The sequence below is a fragment of the Oreochromis aureus genome, linkage group 23, assembly GCF_013358895.1.
Source record: "Oreochromis aureus strain Israel breed Guangdong linkage group 23, ZZ_aureus, whole genome shotgun sequence".
NCBI lineage: Eukaryota > Metazoa > Chordata > Actinopteri > Cichliformes > Cichlidae > Oreochromis > Oreochromis aureus.
The window spans coordinates 16,072,132-16,085,988 of NC_052963.1; the positions used below are offsets into that span (position 1 = coordinate 16,072,132).

The following is a 13,857-nucleotide window of genomic DNA, read 5'->3' on the forward strand; positions in this document are numbered from 1 at the left end:
TCAATCTCTGACTGAAAGCGCTAATTCGTCATCGAAAACAACCAGGAGAATCCCTGTGAAGCAGCAACAGTCAATTGAGTTGGCTTTTGCCAGCGTCTTACCATATGACAAAAAAGGTAAGAGCCATAGCAACATAACGAATGCCATAGCTTACTTTCTTGCTAAGGGACATGCTACCAATAAACACGGTCGAAAATGAAGGATTCAAGCAGCTAATTAAGGTAATGGATCCTCGTTACCAACTCCCTGGACACAAACATTTCTCTCAGACAGCGCTTCCAAAGCAATATTATATAAGTTGGTCAATTTTGTCTCTTTTTCTGTAAAATAAACTAAGATTTATTTTTAGAATTAATATTTTGTTTCTAAGTGGAACTCACAATTTAGTAGTCTGTTTTGTTTGTTCTATTTTGAAACTTAAATGCTTTAGCGGCTACCTTTTGTGTAGTTTGCAATATTTGCCTTTATTTTGCGTAAAACTGAAGCCTCATTTTAAGTACATCTGCCCTGTTGAACTTATTATGGGAAATAAATATTTAAATCAAAACAAGCTGATGATTATTTCACATTTTACTTGTGAGTGACATCACATTTAAATCTTACATATATAGTTATTTGGCTTATATCGTGATATATATCGTTATCGCCTGAAATGAAAAAAACATATCGTGATATGAAAAAATCTTATATCGCCCAGCTCTACCGTGAAATTATTTCATATGCAACAGCACATAGTTTGGTTACAGTAAAACACAAATTGGGGCTTTACTTTATTATTTAGGTATTGTATCTGTATTATTTGTCATGTAGAGAAGTTATTTTTTCTTTGCTGTTGTGGAAATAACCAGCACCTTGAGCATTTTTGTGCCTACGGATAAAAAATGACTCAGTCACAGGTCACAGAATTTGGCTATATGGTGATCTACAGCTATGAGAGCCATGCTGCCCAACGAGACAGAGATAAGGCAGTAAGACAAATAAGGACTGAGAGCACACATCAGCCTCCCCAGCAGCCAACAAGTCTTGATGTTGTTCAGGCCTAGGTCAGACATGGCCAGGGACAGGAGCAGCGCATTGGTCGAGGTGTGGAGCTGCTGGAAGTGGGAGATGAGGATGACAACGAGCAGGTTGACCACCACAGTGAGCAGTGAGATGGGGGCCAGCAGGGTGTAGGGATGAGTGCTCTCTGAGGTGGGTCACAGCAGGTGGGTCACAGTTGAGGTTGGGGAAGCAGAGGGGAGGACCCACAGAGCCACCCGGGGGGGAGCGGTGCATGCATGTGCATGCAGTCAAAGGGAAGAGGTTCAACTATTTGCCAGGTTGCCCCTTTCTCCTCTTCAAACACCACTCTGTAATTTTTTACAGGGACCCAACAAGAGTGATGTAACACCCCTGACTGAGCATCATCATCTTCAACCTCATTTTTCTCCCCTACCGTTTTCTCTCTTGTCGTTACAGTTTTCAGCTTTTGAGTACACTTTCAAATAAACTGTACTTTACAAAGGCTTTAAAAGTTAAATTGTTTATGAGCTGAAGGTTAACAGGCCATTATAAGTACCCCAGGCAAAAATGCTCTAAAAGTTAAACAGGGACCTTCATCACTGTCTTAGAAGTTTAGTTTTAAACATTAAGAGGTCATTAAAGCCCTTTAATGTTTCACATAACCATCTGAAAAGACATAGTTATGAACAGGATATAGGAAGCACTTCAAAGTACACTTGTTATCATGCTTGCCAGGACTTAAAAGCAAATATTGACGTCATTGCTTCTGAAGCCACTATTACTATGTCTTTTTGAGCAGATTGAACTAATCTGTGTTAATTGGTGACTTCGACAGAATTTTATTACCGTACGTTTTGGGGAGCCTAATCTAACCAAACCAGTGGCTAGCTTCTCATTTACTGTAAAGACGGCAGAGTGGGCTCAGGCTTTTCATCCAGCTATATGTCAGATGGTGTTTTTAGTAATATGAAGTTACTACTCACTGAAGAATAGTGTGAGACTGCATGCTTAGATCCTATATTATTCCAACAATTATGCACTGAGTGAAATCAATTTCCATCTGAGACCTCCTACACAATCAAGAGTGCAGAAGCCAAAACTGGCACACAGTTACATCTTAGGCCTCTGATGGTTCTTATCTATATCACATATTGCCAAGCAACCACCTACTGACCAAAATGAACCATTTGTCACTCTCATGCACTTCTAACACTTTTGTATTTGTATGTCTATATACCTATACATGTAGTATGATGTCATCACGTTACCTACCTAACAACAGACTAATGCAACATTTACAGTTGAGGCCAAAATTATTAGCTCTCCAGGAATTATGGAACATTTTCCTAAACTTCTTCCCAGTGTTTGCAGCATTGATGAAACTTGATATAATCAAACATTCACCAGTACTATTTCCCACATAGCAAAATTGGTATGGCGCGCATCTTGCCTACACAATGTGATTACACATGGCCCACATACTGCAAAGAATGACGGCCCTTTGGTGGCCCAGACCTGGTTTGCCAGAGGTGGCCCACATATGGGCCAGCACAAGGCCAGTTGTATTCACACTGGTGGTCCTGTGCTGGCCCATGTGTGGATTACCTCTGGCAAACCTGATCTGGGCCACCAAAGGGCCATCATTCTTTGCAGTATGTGGGCCATCTGTAAGTGGTGTGGAGCCACGGGCCAGTTGTAGACACACTGCTGGCCCTGTGCTGGCCCAGAACAGTTTCAGCTCTGGCCCCAGATGTCAGCCTAATGTGTACCTTAATCAAGCCATGTAATAACAACATGTGCCAGAACATGCAAAGGAGTGCAAAAGTAACACGACGAAACTCTGTTCAGACAGTGAATGGACTGATTCTTATATAGTGCTTTTCTAGTCTCCTGGATTACTCAAAGTGCTCTATGCAACACGCCACATTCAGCCAATCACGCACTTTCTCTTAACTGAGTGCTTCCTAACTACATTCATACGTTCGCCATGCAGACTGGAGGAACCAGGGATCAAACCACTAACCTTCCAATCAGTAGGTGACCTGCTCTACCGCCTGAGCTACAGCCACTCACTGGCAAAGACACTCACGTGTACACTCATAAACCTGTCAAACCTGCATTTGAAACATTGGCTACCATAGCAGTATAGTATTGCAACATGGCATTTGGGTCTTCTAACTAAAATAGGAAAATAGGAACATAAATAGTGCCATCATTGCCAGACCTGGCCCACATCTGGTTGACATACACTCTGCCATGACACCAGTCAGTCAGAAGTGCCAGCCCGATGCCAGATCCGGGCCAGACCTGTTTTCTATGTGGGTTAGTAGCTTTCTGTACATTTTGCAGTGGAAAATACATTTTTCGGTTTGCTTTATATTAAATACAGTAAAAAATGGTGTGGTTTAAAATATTAGCCCCATGTGAATGCTTGCTTTCAAAACACACCTACAGTAATTAACCAATCTGCTTTGAAACCACACCTGTGCAGTCAATTGGCTTCCTAACACCATTCAATAAGCATAAAAAGACTGCAAGGAACAGGGCACTCAAACACATGAGAGGGATTACTGTTACAAACCATGTCAAAGACAAACGAAATCAGTCTTGAGCTCAGAAAGAAGATAGTACAGGCTCATGATAAGGGGGAAGACTGCCATTTCCAAGCGATTCACAGTGTCTAGAAACGCTGTACGTTGCATCATTGTCAAGTACAATGAGACAAATTCTGTAAGAAACACACCTGGCCGTGGCCATAAGCGCAAGATTTCAAGAACTCTGGAGAGGAAAATAGTCAGAGATGTCAGCAAGGAACCCCAGACATCTGTCAAGACAATTGTTGCTGACCTGGCCTCTTCTGGAATTGATGTTTCAAGGAACACAGTTGTTACAGCTCTTCATCATGGTGGGCTTCAGGTCCATCGTCCCAGAAGAACCCCTTTACTCAAATAGCGGCACATCACAACCCGACTGAGGTTTGCCCGTGAACATTTGAAAGGTAAACATGAGTTTTGGAAGTCTGTGTTGTGGTCTGATAAGACTAAACTGGAACTGTTTGGGCACATGTATGTTGCTTATGTTTGGAGAATAAAGGGACAGGCTTTCAACCCTGGAACACTGTTCCCACAGTTAAACATGGTTTGGGGCTATTTTGCAGCCTCAGGCAAAGGAAGCCTTGTTCGGGTGGATGCCATCATGAAAAAAGAAAATTATGTTGACATTTTGAGGGGGGATATGCAAAAATCTTCTTGTAGTCTAGGCTTAGGTCATTGCTGGGTCTTCAAACAAGACAATGACCCAAAGCATATATTGAAATTAGTCCAACAGTTCCTCAAGGATACCAAAACCAAAATCCTGGAGTGGCCTACACAGAGCCCAGACCTCAGTCCTATTGAGAATTTGTGGCAAGTGCTCAAAGTGAATGTCCATGATCGGAAACCGTGCAATTTAGACCAGCTAGAACAATTTGCAATGGAGGAATGGGCCAAAATCCCTCAGGAGACCTGTGCCAACCTAGTAAAGACCTACTTTAAGAGATTATTGTTGATTGTGGTTCCGAAAGTGTACAGTATTGTCTATTAATGGCCATAGGGCTAATAATTTTGGATGTCTCATTTTTGCCCTTTCTTGTTTCAACTCGGTGTATCATAAAATATCCTAATTAAACTTAGTGGACATTGTTATCTTGGAAACAGATACACTATAAAAACAAACACTTGTTGTTAATGGTCATTTTTATATTGAAATCAAGAGTGTTGTCTAATTTCACAAGGGCTAATAATTTGGGCCTAAACTGTATATAGTACAGCAGGACAAGTATTGCCAGGGACGTTAATACAACCCCATATTTGTCTTCTATTTATGCATAAAACAATAACATCTGTGATTGGCCCTCTTTTGATTTCTTAGTTGTTTTGTGTATTAGTCAGACTTAGAAGTTTCAGATCGTCATACAAATTTTAATATATTTTTATATTAAACAAAGATAATCCTGAGATTAGGGACAAAACAGGTTTTAATTTTCTAAAATATATTTTTTGATTTTTCAAAAACATATTTACATATAATTGTTACACAAAGTTTTGGCTGTCTCACCATGTTTTGGTACAATCTCCCAGGTGTAACATGTTTTAATAATTTATGTTTATGCTGGAGAAGTGCAAGGTTTTTGTCAACACTGTCAGACACAAAGGAATGCAAAATATATATATTTTAAATTAAATTGTTTTGGCTATTTTGGCTATTAGCAGCTTCTCTGTTTGACTGTTTATGCACATATGTTTTCAAACTAATTATACCACGTTTAAAAGTAAGATTGTTTTGGCTTTTTATTATTAGAGTTACAGTCATACATATTTTCAGAAGCTTGTATTTAATCTCTATAAGAAACAATCATATTTAGCAGCATGCAAATTACACATTTATTGAGAAAATTACGTATTTTTATTGGAAGATCATGAGGGAGGAAAATATATGGTTCTTCAAAAGAGAAAAATAAACAAAAACTCCATATTATGGAGTTGACAAGGTGCTGACGGTGGTGACACAAATCTGACGGTGGTGACACACTAGTAGAAAACAAGATATTATTTCTTTCAAAATGACCACTAAACCTTAACAACTTATGTAATATCACAAGACACATCATAACAATTCTGTTTTTGCACATGTCAAGTTCTACATCTTAATAGTTCACCAGCAAGTAGCTACCTACTACTCCTTGATTCCTAAAGTACTCTGTGGTTGTGTGTTTAGACCCTGCTGTACTTTCTCTCCTTTTGTCTCTCCGTGCTTGTTTCCAAAACCTTCTCTTCTGCCTTTTTTTCTCTTTCTTTCAGATCACTGATGTTCTTTATTTTTCCCTCTTTCACTCTATTTCTCCATCTTTCCCTTTCCTTTATGAGAAACTCTTTCTTCATCTCAGGCTGGCTGTTAATTTTTATCTCCTTTTTTGACACTCCATGTTCCTTCTCTTTCATTCCTCTACTGACAGGTTCCCCTTTGCCATTCTAGCCTGAACTGTACCATCTTGTAATTACTATAGTTTTTCTGAACCTTATGCTTTTTTACAGATTAAGGATGAATATTCACAACACAATTATGCATTAAGCAATAGAAATGCTATCCGGCCTTTAAGTCTGATGTCATTAGCCATTTCCAGGTCCAAACTCCGCTGCAGATCCCAAAGTCAAAGGAACTCTGCAGCATCACTGAGAGTTACAAATTGTCTAAATTCTTTCATCTTTAATAAAATGATCAGTGTGGCTGAGTTAGAAGTTAGCTCGCTGGTTTCCACCTACATTCCAACATAAATGAAGACAGAAAACTAAACAGCAGTGACTTTTGTCAGGTTACTGAAGTTGGACTAGCTGGTATATAATGATGTGCTAGGTGATCGCTAGTGACACAGCTATGTTAGCATAACATAAACACAGTGAAGCTGGAGGATGAACGCTAACTTTTTTCACTTGATAAAAGTTAATGCAAGGGTTTCTGATGGTTAGGCCAACAGTGATCACTGACTGTTTTTAGGGGCTTGTTCAGATTAAACAGAACAAGATAAAAACCATTAAAACATTTTAACAGCACAACAGGCTTAATAAACACAGAGTAGTTTGGGCCCGGAAGCAGGATTCATACATCATCACTTAAAGACCAGCTCTTGGGGCAGAGATAGCTCAGTAGATGCCACATGATCGGAAGGTTGGGCATTCAAATCCAACGAACAGCGGCTATCCTGGATTTGTAGCTGCCCACTGCATCACTGAGTGAATGGGTTAAATGCAGAGGACTAAGCATTTTCCTAAAGGATTAATAATGTATACATAAACAATGAGATTCAAGATAAGGCAAATTCGATAATATTTGACACATCTGTAAAGCAGAAATATCAGTAAAATACACAGGAAGTAATATGACTGAAATATTAATAAAAATGACTTAATATAATTGATGAATAGCACACTTTTGTGGCATTTGTCAACATCATTAGAAAAATGGTCAACACCGTCAGACAAAAATCCTGATGGTGAAGGACAAGCTGGAGAACTCTGGAGTGGACCATCACCTCACTACCTGGATTCTGGACTACCTCACCGACCGACCACAGTATGTGAGGACTCAGGGCTGTGTGTCGGACAGGGTCGTCTGCAGTACGGGGGCCCCACAGGGAACGGTTCTGGCACCGTTCCTCTTCACCATCTACACTGCAGACTTCTCCCACAACTCCACCCAGTGCTTCCTGCAGAAGTTCTCTGATGACTCTGCAATAGTCGGCCTCATCACTGATGGGGACGACAAGGAGTACAGAGGACTATCCCAAGACTTTGTGGACTGGTGCCAACTGAACTACCTCCAGATCAACGCCAGTAAAACCAAGGAGCTGGTGGTAGACTTCCGCAGGCACAAACATCCTCCTCTGCAACCACTGAACATCCAAGGTGTGGACATTGAGGCTGTGGACAGCTACAGGTACCTTGGTGTTCATCTGAACAACAAACTGGACTGGACTCATAACTCAGACGCCCTCTACAGGAAAGGGCAGAGCAGGCTGTACCTGCTGCGGAGACTCAGGTCGTTTGGAGTGGAGGGCCCACTCCTGAAGACCTTCTATGACTCTGTGGTGGCCTCAGCCATCTTTTACGGTGTGGTCTGCTGGGGCGGCAACATCTCTGCTGGGGACAGGAAGAGACTGAACAGGCTGATCAGAAGGGCCAGCTCTGTTCTAGGATGCCCTCTGGACCCAGTGGAGGTGGTGAGTGACAGGAGAATGGCGGCTAAGCTGTCATCACTGTTGGACAACATCTCCCACCCCATGCATGAGACTGTGACAGCACTGAGCAGCTCCTTCAGTGGGAGACTACGGCACCCACGGTGTGGGACGGAGAGATTTCGCAGGTCTTTCCTCCCCACTGCTGTCAGACTCCACAATAAAGACTTTTGCAGCTGATCAAACCCTCACACGTGCAATAAGACTGCTATATGTGCAATTCTTTCTCTGACAAAGTTGTACTTTTGTATTTTCTTACTCAGTTGTATATAGTATTTGTATTCTATTTTATTCTATTGTATATATTATTCTATTTTTATTCTATTGTATATGGCATTTTATTTTATTTTATTGCATTCCAGTGTTTCTAATTTCTGCTACATAACTTTGCACTTTTGCTGTAACAAAACAAATTTCCCACCTGTGGGACTAATAAAGGTCATCTTTATCTTATCTTTAAAATACCCTACTTTCTTTCATAACACGTGTTTTTCTTACAGAAGCCATCTTGTTTTTCATCAGTTGCTTATGGCCTCTACAATCAACCTAAATTAAGCTCTTTTTACAAAAAAAAAAAAATTAAATCTTGCATTACATCGACTTTGGTGTTGATGCACTATGGTTGTGACACAGAGTTTTATCAGAAAGGTATGCCACAGGAAGTGGTAAAGGGGTCCTCAGGGTGTAAGCTACCCACAATAATTCCTGATTTTTTCTGTACTTTAAAAAAATCTCATGGTGACAAAAACTCTGGACACGATTTTAATCACTTAAAAAATGTGTAAAAATAAATTTTCAGTTGCATATTTTGATATTATATAAGGTATTGACTTAAATACTTAGTGACGAGAGCCATGATGTTTAATTTTACATTACTTTTAATTTTTTTTCTGTATTTTAATATTATCACACCTGCTTCTGGACAATGGATTTTTAAGGTACTGGTAATGTATTGTACCATTTAAAATAAATATATATGTATAAAAAAATGCAAAATCATAAATTTGTTGCATAAACATTGCCTTGGTTTGTCTTTTAGTCAGTTGGGTTAACACTTGTATGCATATTTTTAACCCCAAAATTGGGTTTTATCTGGCAGACATGTTTTGTCCCTTATCTCAAGAATCACTGTAATACAAGTTCAGCAATTTTGGCAGCTACTAAATACACACAAATGATTATAGGGCTGTCAACCTTAATGCGTTAACGCGGATTAATCAGTCATCACGATTAATGCAATTACATTTTTTAATGCAATTAACGTATCTGGAGTGCAGAAAGACTCAAAATCCCTGAAATGTCTCTTTCAACGCATTTTGGGCAGTTTGTCCAAAGTTTGTCCATTTTGCGCTCCAGATGGGTGAAATGCATTAAAAATTTTAATCACGTTAATCATGATGACACGCTAACGCGTTAACGTTGACAGCCCTAATTATTACTGATCACTTTTTTTCAATTTCACTAGTCACACTCAGGCCTTATAACTGGCAAACTTGCTCAATCAAGAAATCACTTGAATAGAGCCTGTCTGACAAAGTGAATTAGGCTAACAGATCTCAAAAAGCAACACATCATGGCACAATCTAAATACAGCTGAGAAACTAAGTCATTGACATCTATAATTCTGGAAATGTTTACAAAGCCATTTCTAAAGCTTTGGGACTTGGGGAAATGTAGAAAACTTGGAACAGTGGTGAAGCTTCCCAGGAGTGACTGGCGCACAAAAATTACTCCAATAGTGCAAAAACGATTCATCCATGAGGCCACAAAAAAACCCCCAGAACAACATTTACAGAACCACAGGCCTCTGTTGCCTCTCACTTAAGGTCAGAGTTTAGAAAGAGACTGGACAAAAATGACATCCATTAAGGAGTACAAGGAAAAAACCACTGCTGACAAAAAGTTAAAAAAATAAATAAATAAATAAAAATTGATGATGCCCAAGACTTTTGGGAAAATATTCTGTAGACTGATGAGACTTAGTCTCATCACTCTTTGGAATGTTTGAGTCCCGTTGCATGTGATATAAAACTAATATCAGATTGAGATGCTGAGGCATGACCTTAAACAGGCAGTTCATGCTGGAAAACCCTGCAATGTGTCTGAGTTACAACAATTCTGCAAAGAAGAGTGGACCAAAATTCCTCCACAACTATGTGAAAGGCTCATTGCCACAAATGCTTGATTACAGTTCTTGCTGCCAAGGTTGGCCCAAACAGTTTTTAGGTTTAGAGGACAATTACTTTTAACACACGGCCATGGAGGTTTGGATAACTGCCTTCCTTTAATAAATGAAACTGTCATTTAAAAACTGCATTTTTTATTTACTTCGGTTATCTTTGTGTAAAATTAAAATACGTTTGATGATCTAATACTGGCTTATAAATGTTGAGAGACTGAGTTGGACTTCAACAGATTTATCACAGTAGTTACATGACTGCCACTTCTGTAGAAATGGATGACATTGGGTTTAGCATTTACCTTCAGGATGATTTTGAAACGGTTTCATACAGGAATGATCCCATATCCACGTGGTGCATAGGAAAGGGGAACATTGACAGTGCTTTTACTTTGTCATGTTTCAAGGAAGACATGAAGCTGGAGGCGAGGCGCAGTGAAGACGTGTAACAGGAACACTAAAACAACAAATTATGGCAACCAAACAGGTCATAGTATTATACTGGAAAGCTTGTATTCTATACAGAGCAGTAAAATAAACTGTTGTAAATGTCAGTAGGCACACTGTAAACAGATGGCAAGTCTAGCTGCTAAGGTTTTACTGTAATCTAACAATGACACTTATTGCAGTGCTGAAAAAAAACACCTACTGTGCAGGATTATGGTTGGTGAGGGATTTTAAGCACATTTTTCTCCACAGTATGATTAGAAGTGGGTATTACATGTAAAGCCTGCACAGACCATCCAAACTTTCTGACTGTTTAAACAGGCGATCACAAAAAAAAATGTTTACCTGTCCTTTTGTGTTGTGTTGCATCATTACAGTATATTTGTTTTAACACCTCAGATTGGCCCAGTGCCTCAGTGGCAAAGAAGTGCTACCTAACAGCGTCATGATGAAACAAGCAAGCTTGCTAATGAGACGCACCTCACTGGTATTAACCACGGAAGGCAGTTGTTTTGCTGATGGGTGAGAAGCTATAATTTGATCTCAAAGGTATTATTATTTGTGTGTATTAGTTTAATGAGTTTGCTGGATGTTTTGGGGGATTAGTTGATGGAGGGGTCTGGGGGCCAAGTGAAGGTACTGTTGTAGTACCTTCACTTGGCCCCCAGATTAATAAAGATTCAGGATTAATAAAGTATTCTGATTCTGATTCTGATTGTGATTACAAACCCAATTCTGAAAAACACTCATATTTCCCTAAGAGAACATAGAAAACATAAAATTTTGAATTCTGTGGCAGCAACACACTTCAAAACATTGAGATTAGGGGGGTGGGGCAACAAAAGGTTGGAAAAGTAAATTGTACTAAGAGGAAACAGATGGAGGAACATTTTCTAACCAGATTGATTAATAGGCAACTGATCAGTATAAAAGGAGCATCTTAGAGAGGCAGAGTTTCTCAGACGTTGGGATTCATCAAGTTGCAGTAAATGTTTCTAATATGTGAAATTGTGAGGACTTTGAATAATTCATTTCCTACAGACCATAATTTAATCAAATGATTCAGAAAATTTGGAGAAATCTCTGTGTGTAAGGTATGAAGCCAAAGATCAGTACTGCATGCTTGTGATCTTTTGGCCTTCAGGCAACAAACTAAATGATTTTGTGAACCTGGAAAAAGTAACTAAAATAAAACAAAAATATTGAATAAATATCTTTAGTTTTAGTATTTGTTAGTTTGGTAAAAACAAAGCTAAAAAACAATTTGCCTGATTTGGGATGTTTATTGAGACTGATATCTACTGAGCTGATTGAGTCAGCTGCTTTCAAAATTTTATTTTAATACCTGTACTAATTTTCTTGTTTCCTTGTCTCTGACATATGCCCTCCGTAATATAATAATTATAAAGACTAAAACTAACACTGAAACTAATAAAAACTGAACTAGACATAATAAAAAAATAAACTGAAATAAGAAAATCAGCTCTGGAAACTAACTGGAACTAAATTGAATTGAAACCAAAAACTCAAAATAAAATAATAAATACAAAAAAAAAATGCTAATAAGAAAAAAACAAAACTATAACTCTGTACAAAATTTGTTTTGTACATTTCAACAAATTGAAATTTTAATTTTATTAATTCATTTTATTTATTTATTTATTTAACTTTTTCAGACTAAAAGAAAACAATGATGTATTGCTGTCAAAATATTACACTGGCTTCTCCATAAATTTTTTATTTTAGTAGATTAAAAAAATGTAATATGCCTGTAAACACGTAATTCCAAAATGCAAATGATCCTGTTTTGGCACTAAAAATGTTTTAAATAAGTTTAAAAACAACAACAACAACAATACATTGTTTTAATGTTGTTTGTTGTATAAATTATTAAAATCATCTTTTGTTTGATGTTTATTTTGGTTAGGAGTGACGTCACCGTGACGTTGTTCTATACAAGGAAGTACAGCAAGAACGTGCTAGCTAGTGCTGTAGTCTCCGGGGCTGAGCTAGCTTTATTTTTAGCATGGGTTTGGGCATATTGTCCTCAAACATTAAACAGTGGCTCTGCCGACCTTGATTCCTTAGTGTGAGGCAGCAGATGGAGGAGTGGGTAGTTAGTGAGCTGTAGAGTGAGCATGAGCACGAGCTACCCCACGCCGCTTTATTCCCACGCTGGACAAGGAGACTTCCGAGAGGTTTACGAGCCGGCGGAGGACTCCTTCCTCCTGATTGATGCTCTGGAGAAAGATGCAGACCGGCTACAGCGGATGAGGTTAGCCATAGATCGAGTATTATTTCCAGTAGACACACACACACATTTTTATCAAAGTCTTTTAAGTGCCTCTTCTCCGTTTTCAGCCCGTGTGTATGTTTGGAGGTGGGCAGTGGCTCAGGAGTGGTGTCTGCATTCCTGGCGTCGGTGGTGGGACCTTCGGCTTTATATATGTGAGCCATTCTGGTTCCTAGCAGCAATGTCCAGCCAATGGGACTTACTGATGTAGAACATAGCATCCAGTGTCATGTACGCATGCATTTCTGTTTCAGTTGCACTGATGTGAATCCTGCAGCAGCACAATGCACAGCAGAGACTGCTTCCTGTAACAGGGTGTCCCTGCAGCCGCTGATCACAGACCTGGTAATAGTCACCTGCTATTATGGGTTGGGGTTTTCAAAACCTGCATATCTGAATGTTGTTCCTCCTGCAGGCTGACTCTCTTCTGCCCCAGCTGTGTGGGAAAGTGGACATACTCCTCTTTAACCCTCCCTACGTGGTTACGCCTTCAGAAGAGGTGCCTCACACAGTTCAGCAGGCTTAATGAAGTTCTGGCATGTCCATTAACCTCCACAGCTACACAGTGGGTTTTCTTTTTCAGGTGGGCAGCACAGGCATCGAGGCCGCCTGGGCTGGAGGGGAGAGAGGGCGAGAGGTGACCGACAGATTTCTGCCAGCTGTGGTGCAGCTGCTGTCCAATAAAGGGCTGTTTTACCTCATCACAATTGCTGAGAATGATCCAGGTTGGTTGACTTTATTCATGGCAAATTATTCATTGTAAGGAATTGAAGTTTGAATAGTCTTTTTTTCCTTTCTTAACCAGAGGAGATCATCCGCCTACTGGGCCAAAGTGGCTTGAAGGGAGAGTCGTGCTTGTCTACGAGAGCGAGAAACGAGAGGCTGTCCGTCCTGCGTTTCCACAGGAACCAACAAACATGACTTCCTTGGACATGTTTGTCCAGGATGCATTTCTTTTAGCCCCTGAGGCAGAATTCAACAAGAGCAAATCATGGACAACTGGACAGCTGTTGAATCTCTGCAGGACGAACAGCATGGGAAAACTGTGCAAGGAATTGGATCAGTCAAAGGATATTTGTAATCCAAGCTGGATACGTGGAACGACATTTAGGACTCTGGACAAAAAACAGCCACTATCAAAAATAAATGATTGAAATCCTTACAATG

General features: G+C 39.6%; 1 protein-coding gene across 1 annotated transcript; it reads left to right on the top strand.

The window, feature by feature from the left end:
• Positions 1–12,363: 12,363 nt before the first annotated feature.
• On the top strand, positions 12,364–13,855 carry n6amt1 (N-6 adenine-specific DNA methyltransferase 1). Its single transcript, XM_031737489.2, has 6 exons — positions 12,364–12,672; positions 12,759–12,845; positions 12,945–13,035; positions 13,106–13,189; positions 13,274–13,415; positions 13,496–13,855. The coding sequence occupies exons 1-6, from the start codon at positions 12,536–12,538 to the stop codon at positions 13,609–13,611; spliced, it is 657 nt and encodes a 218-aa protein (XP_031593349.1). The 5' UTR covers positions 12,364–12,535; the 3' UTR covers positions 13,612–13,855.
• Positions 13,856–13,857: the final 2 nt, after the last annotated feature.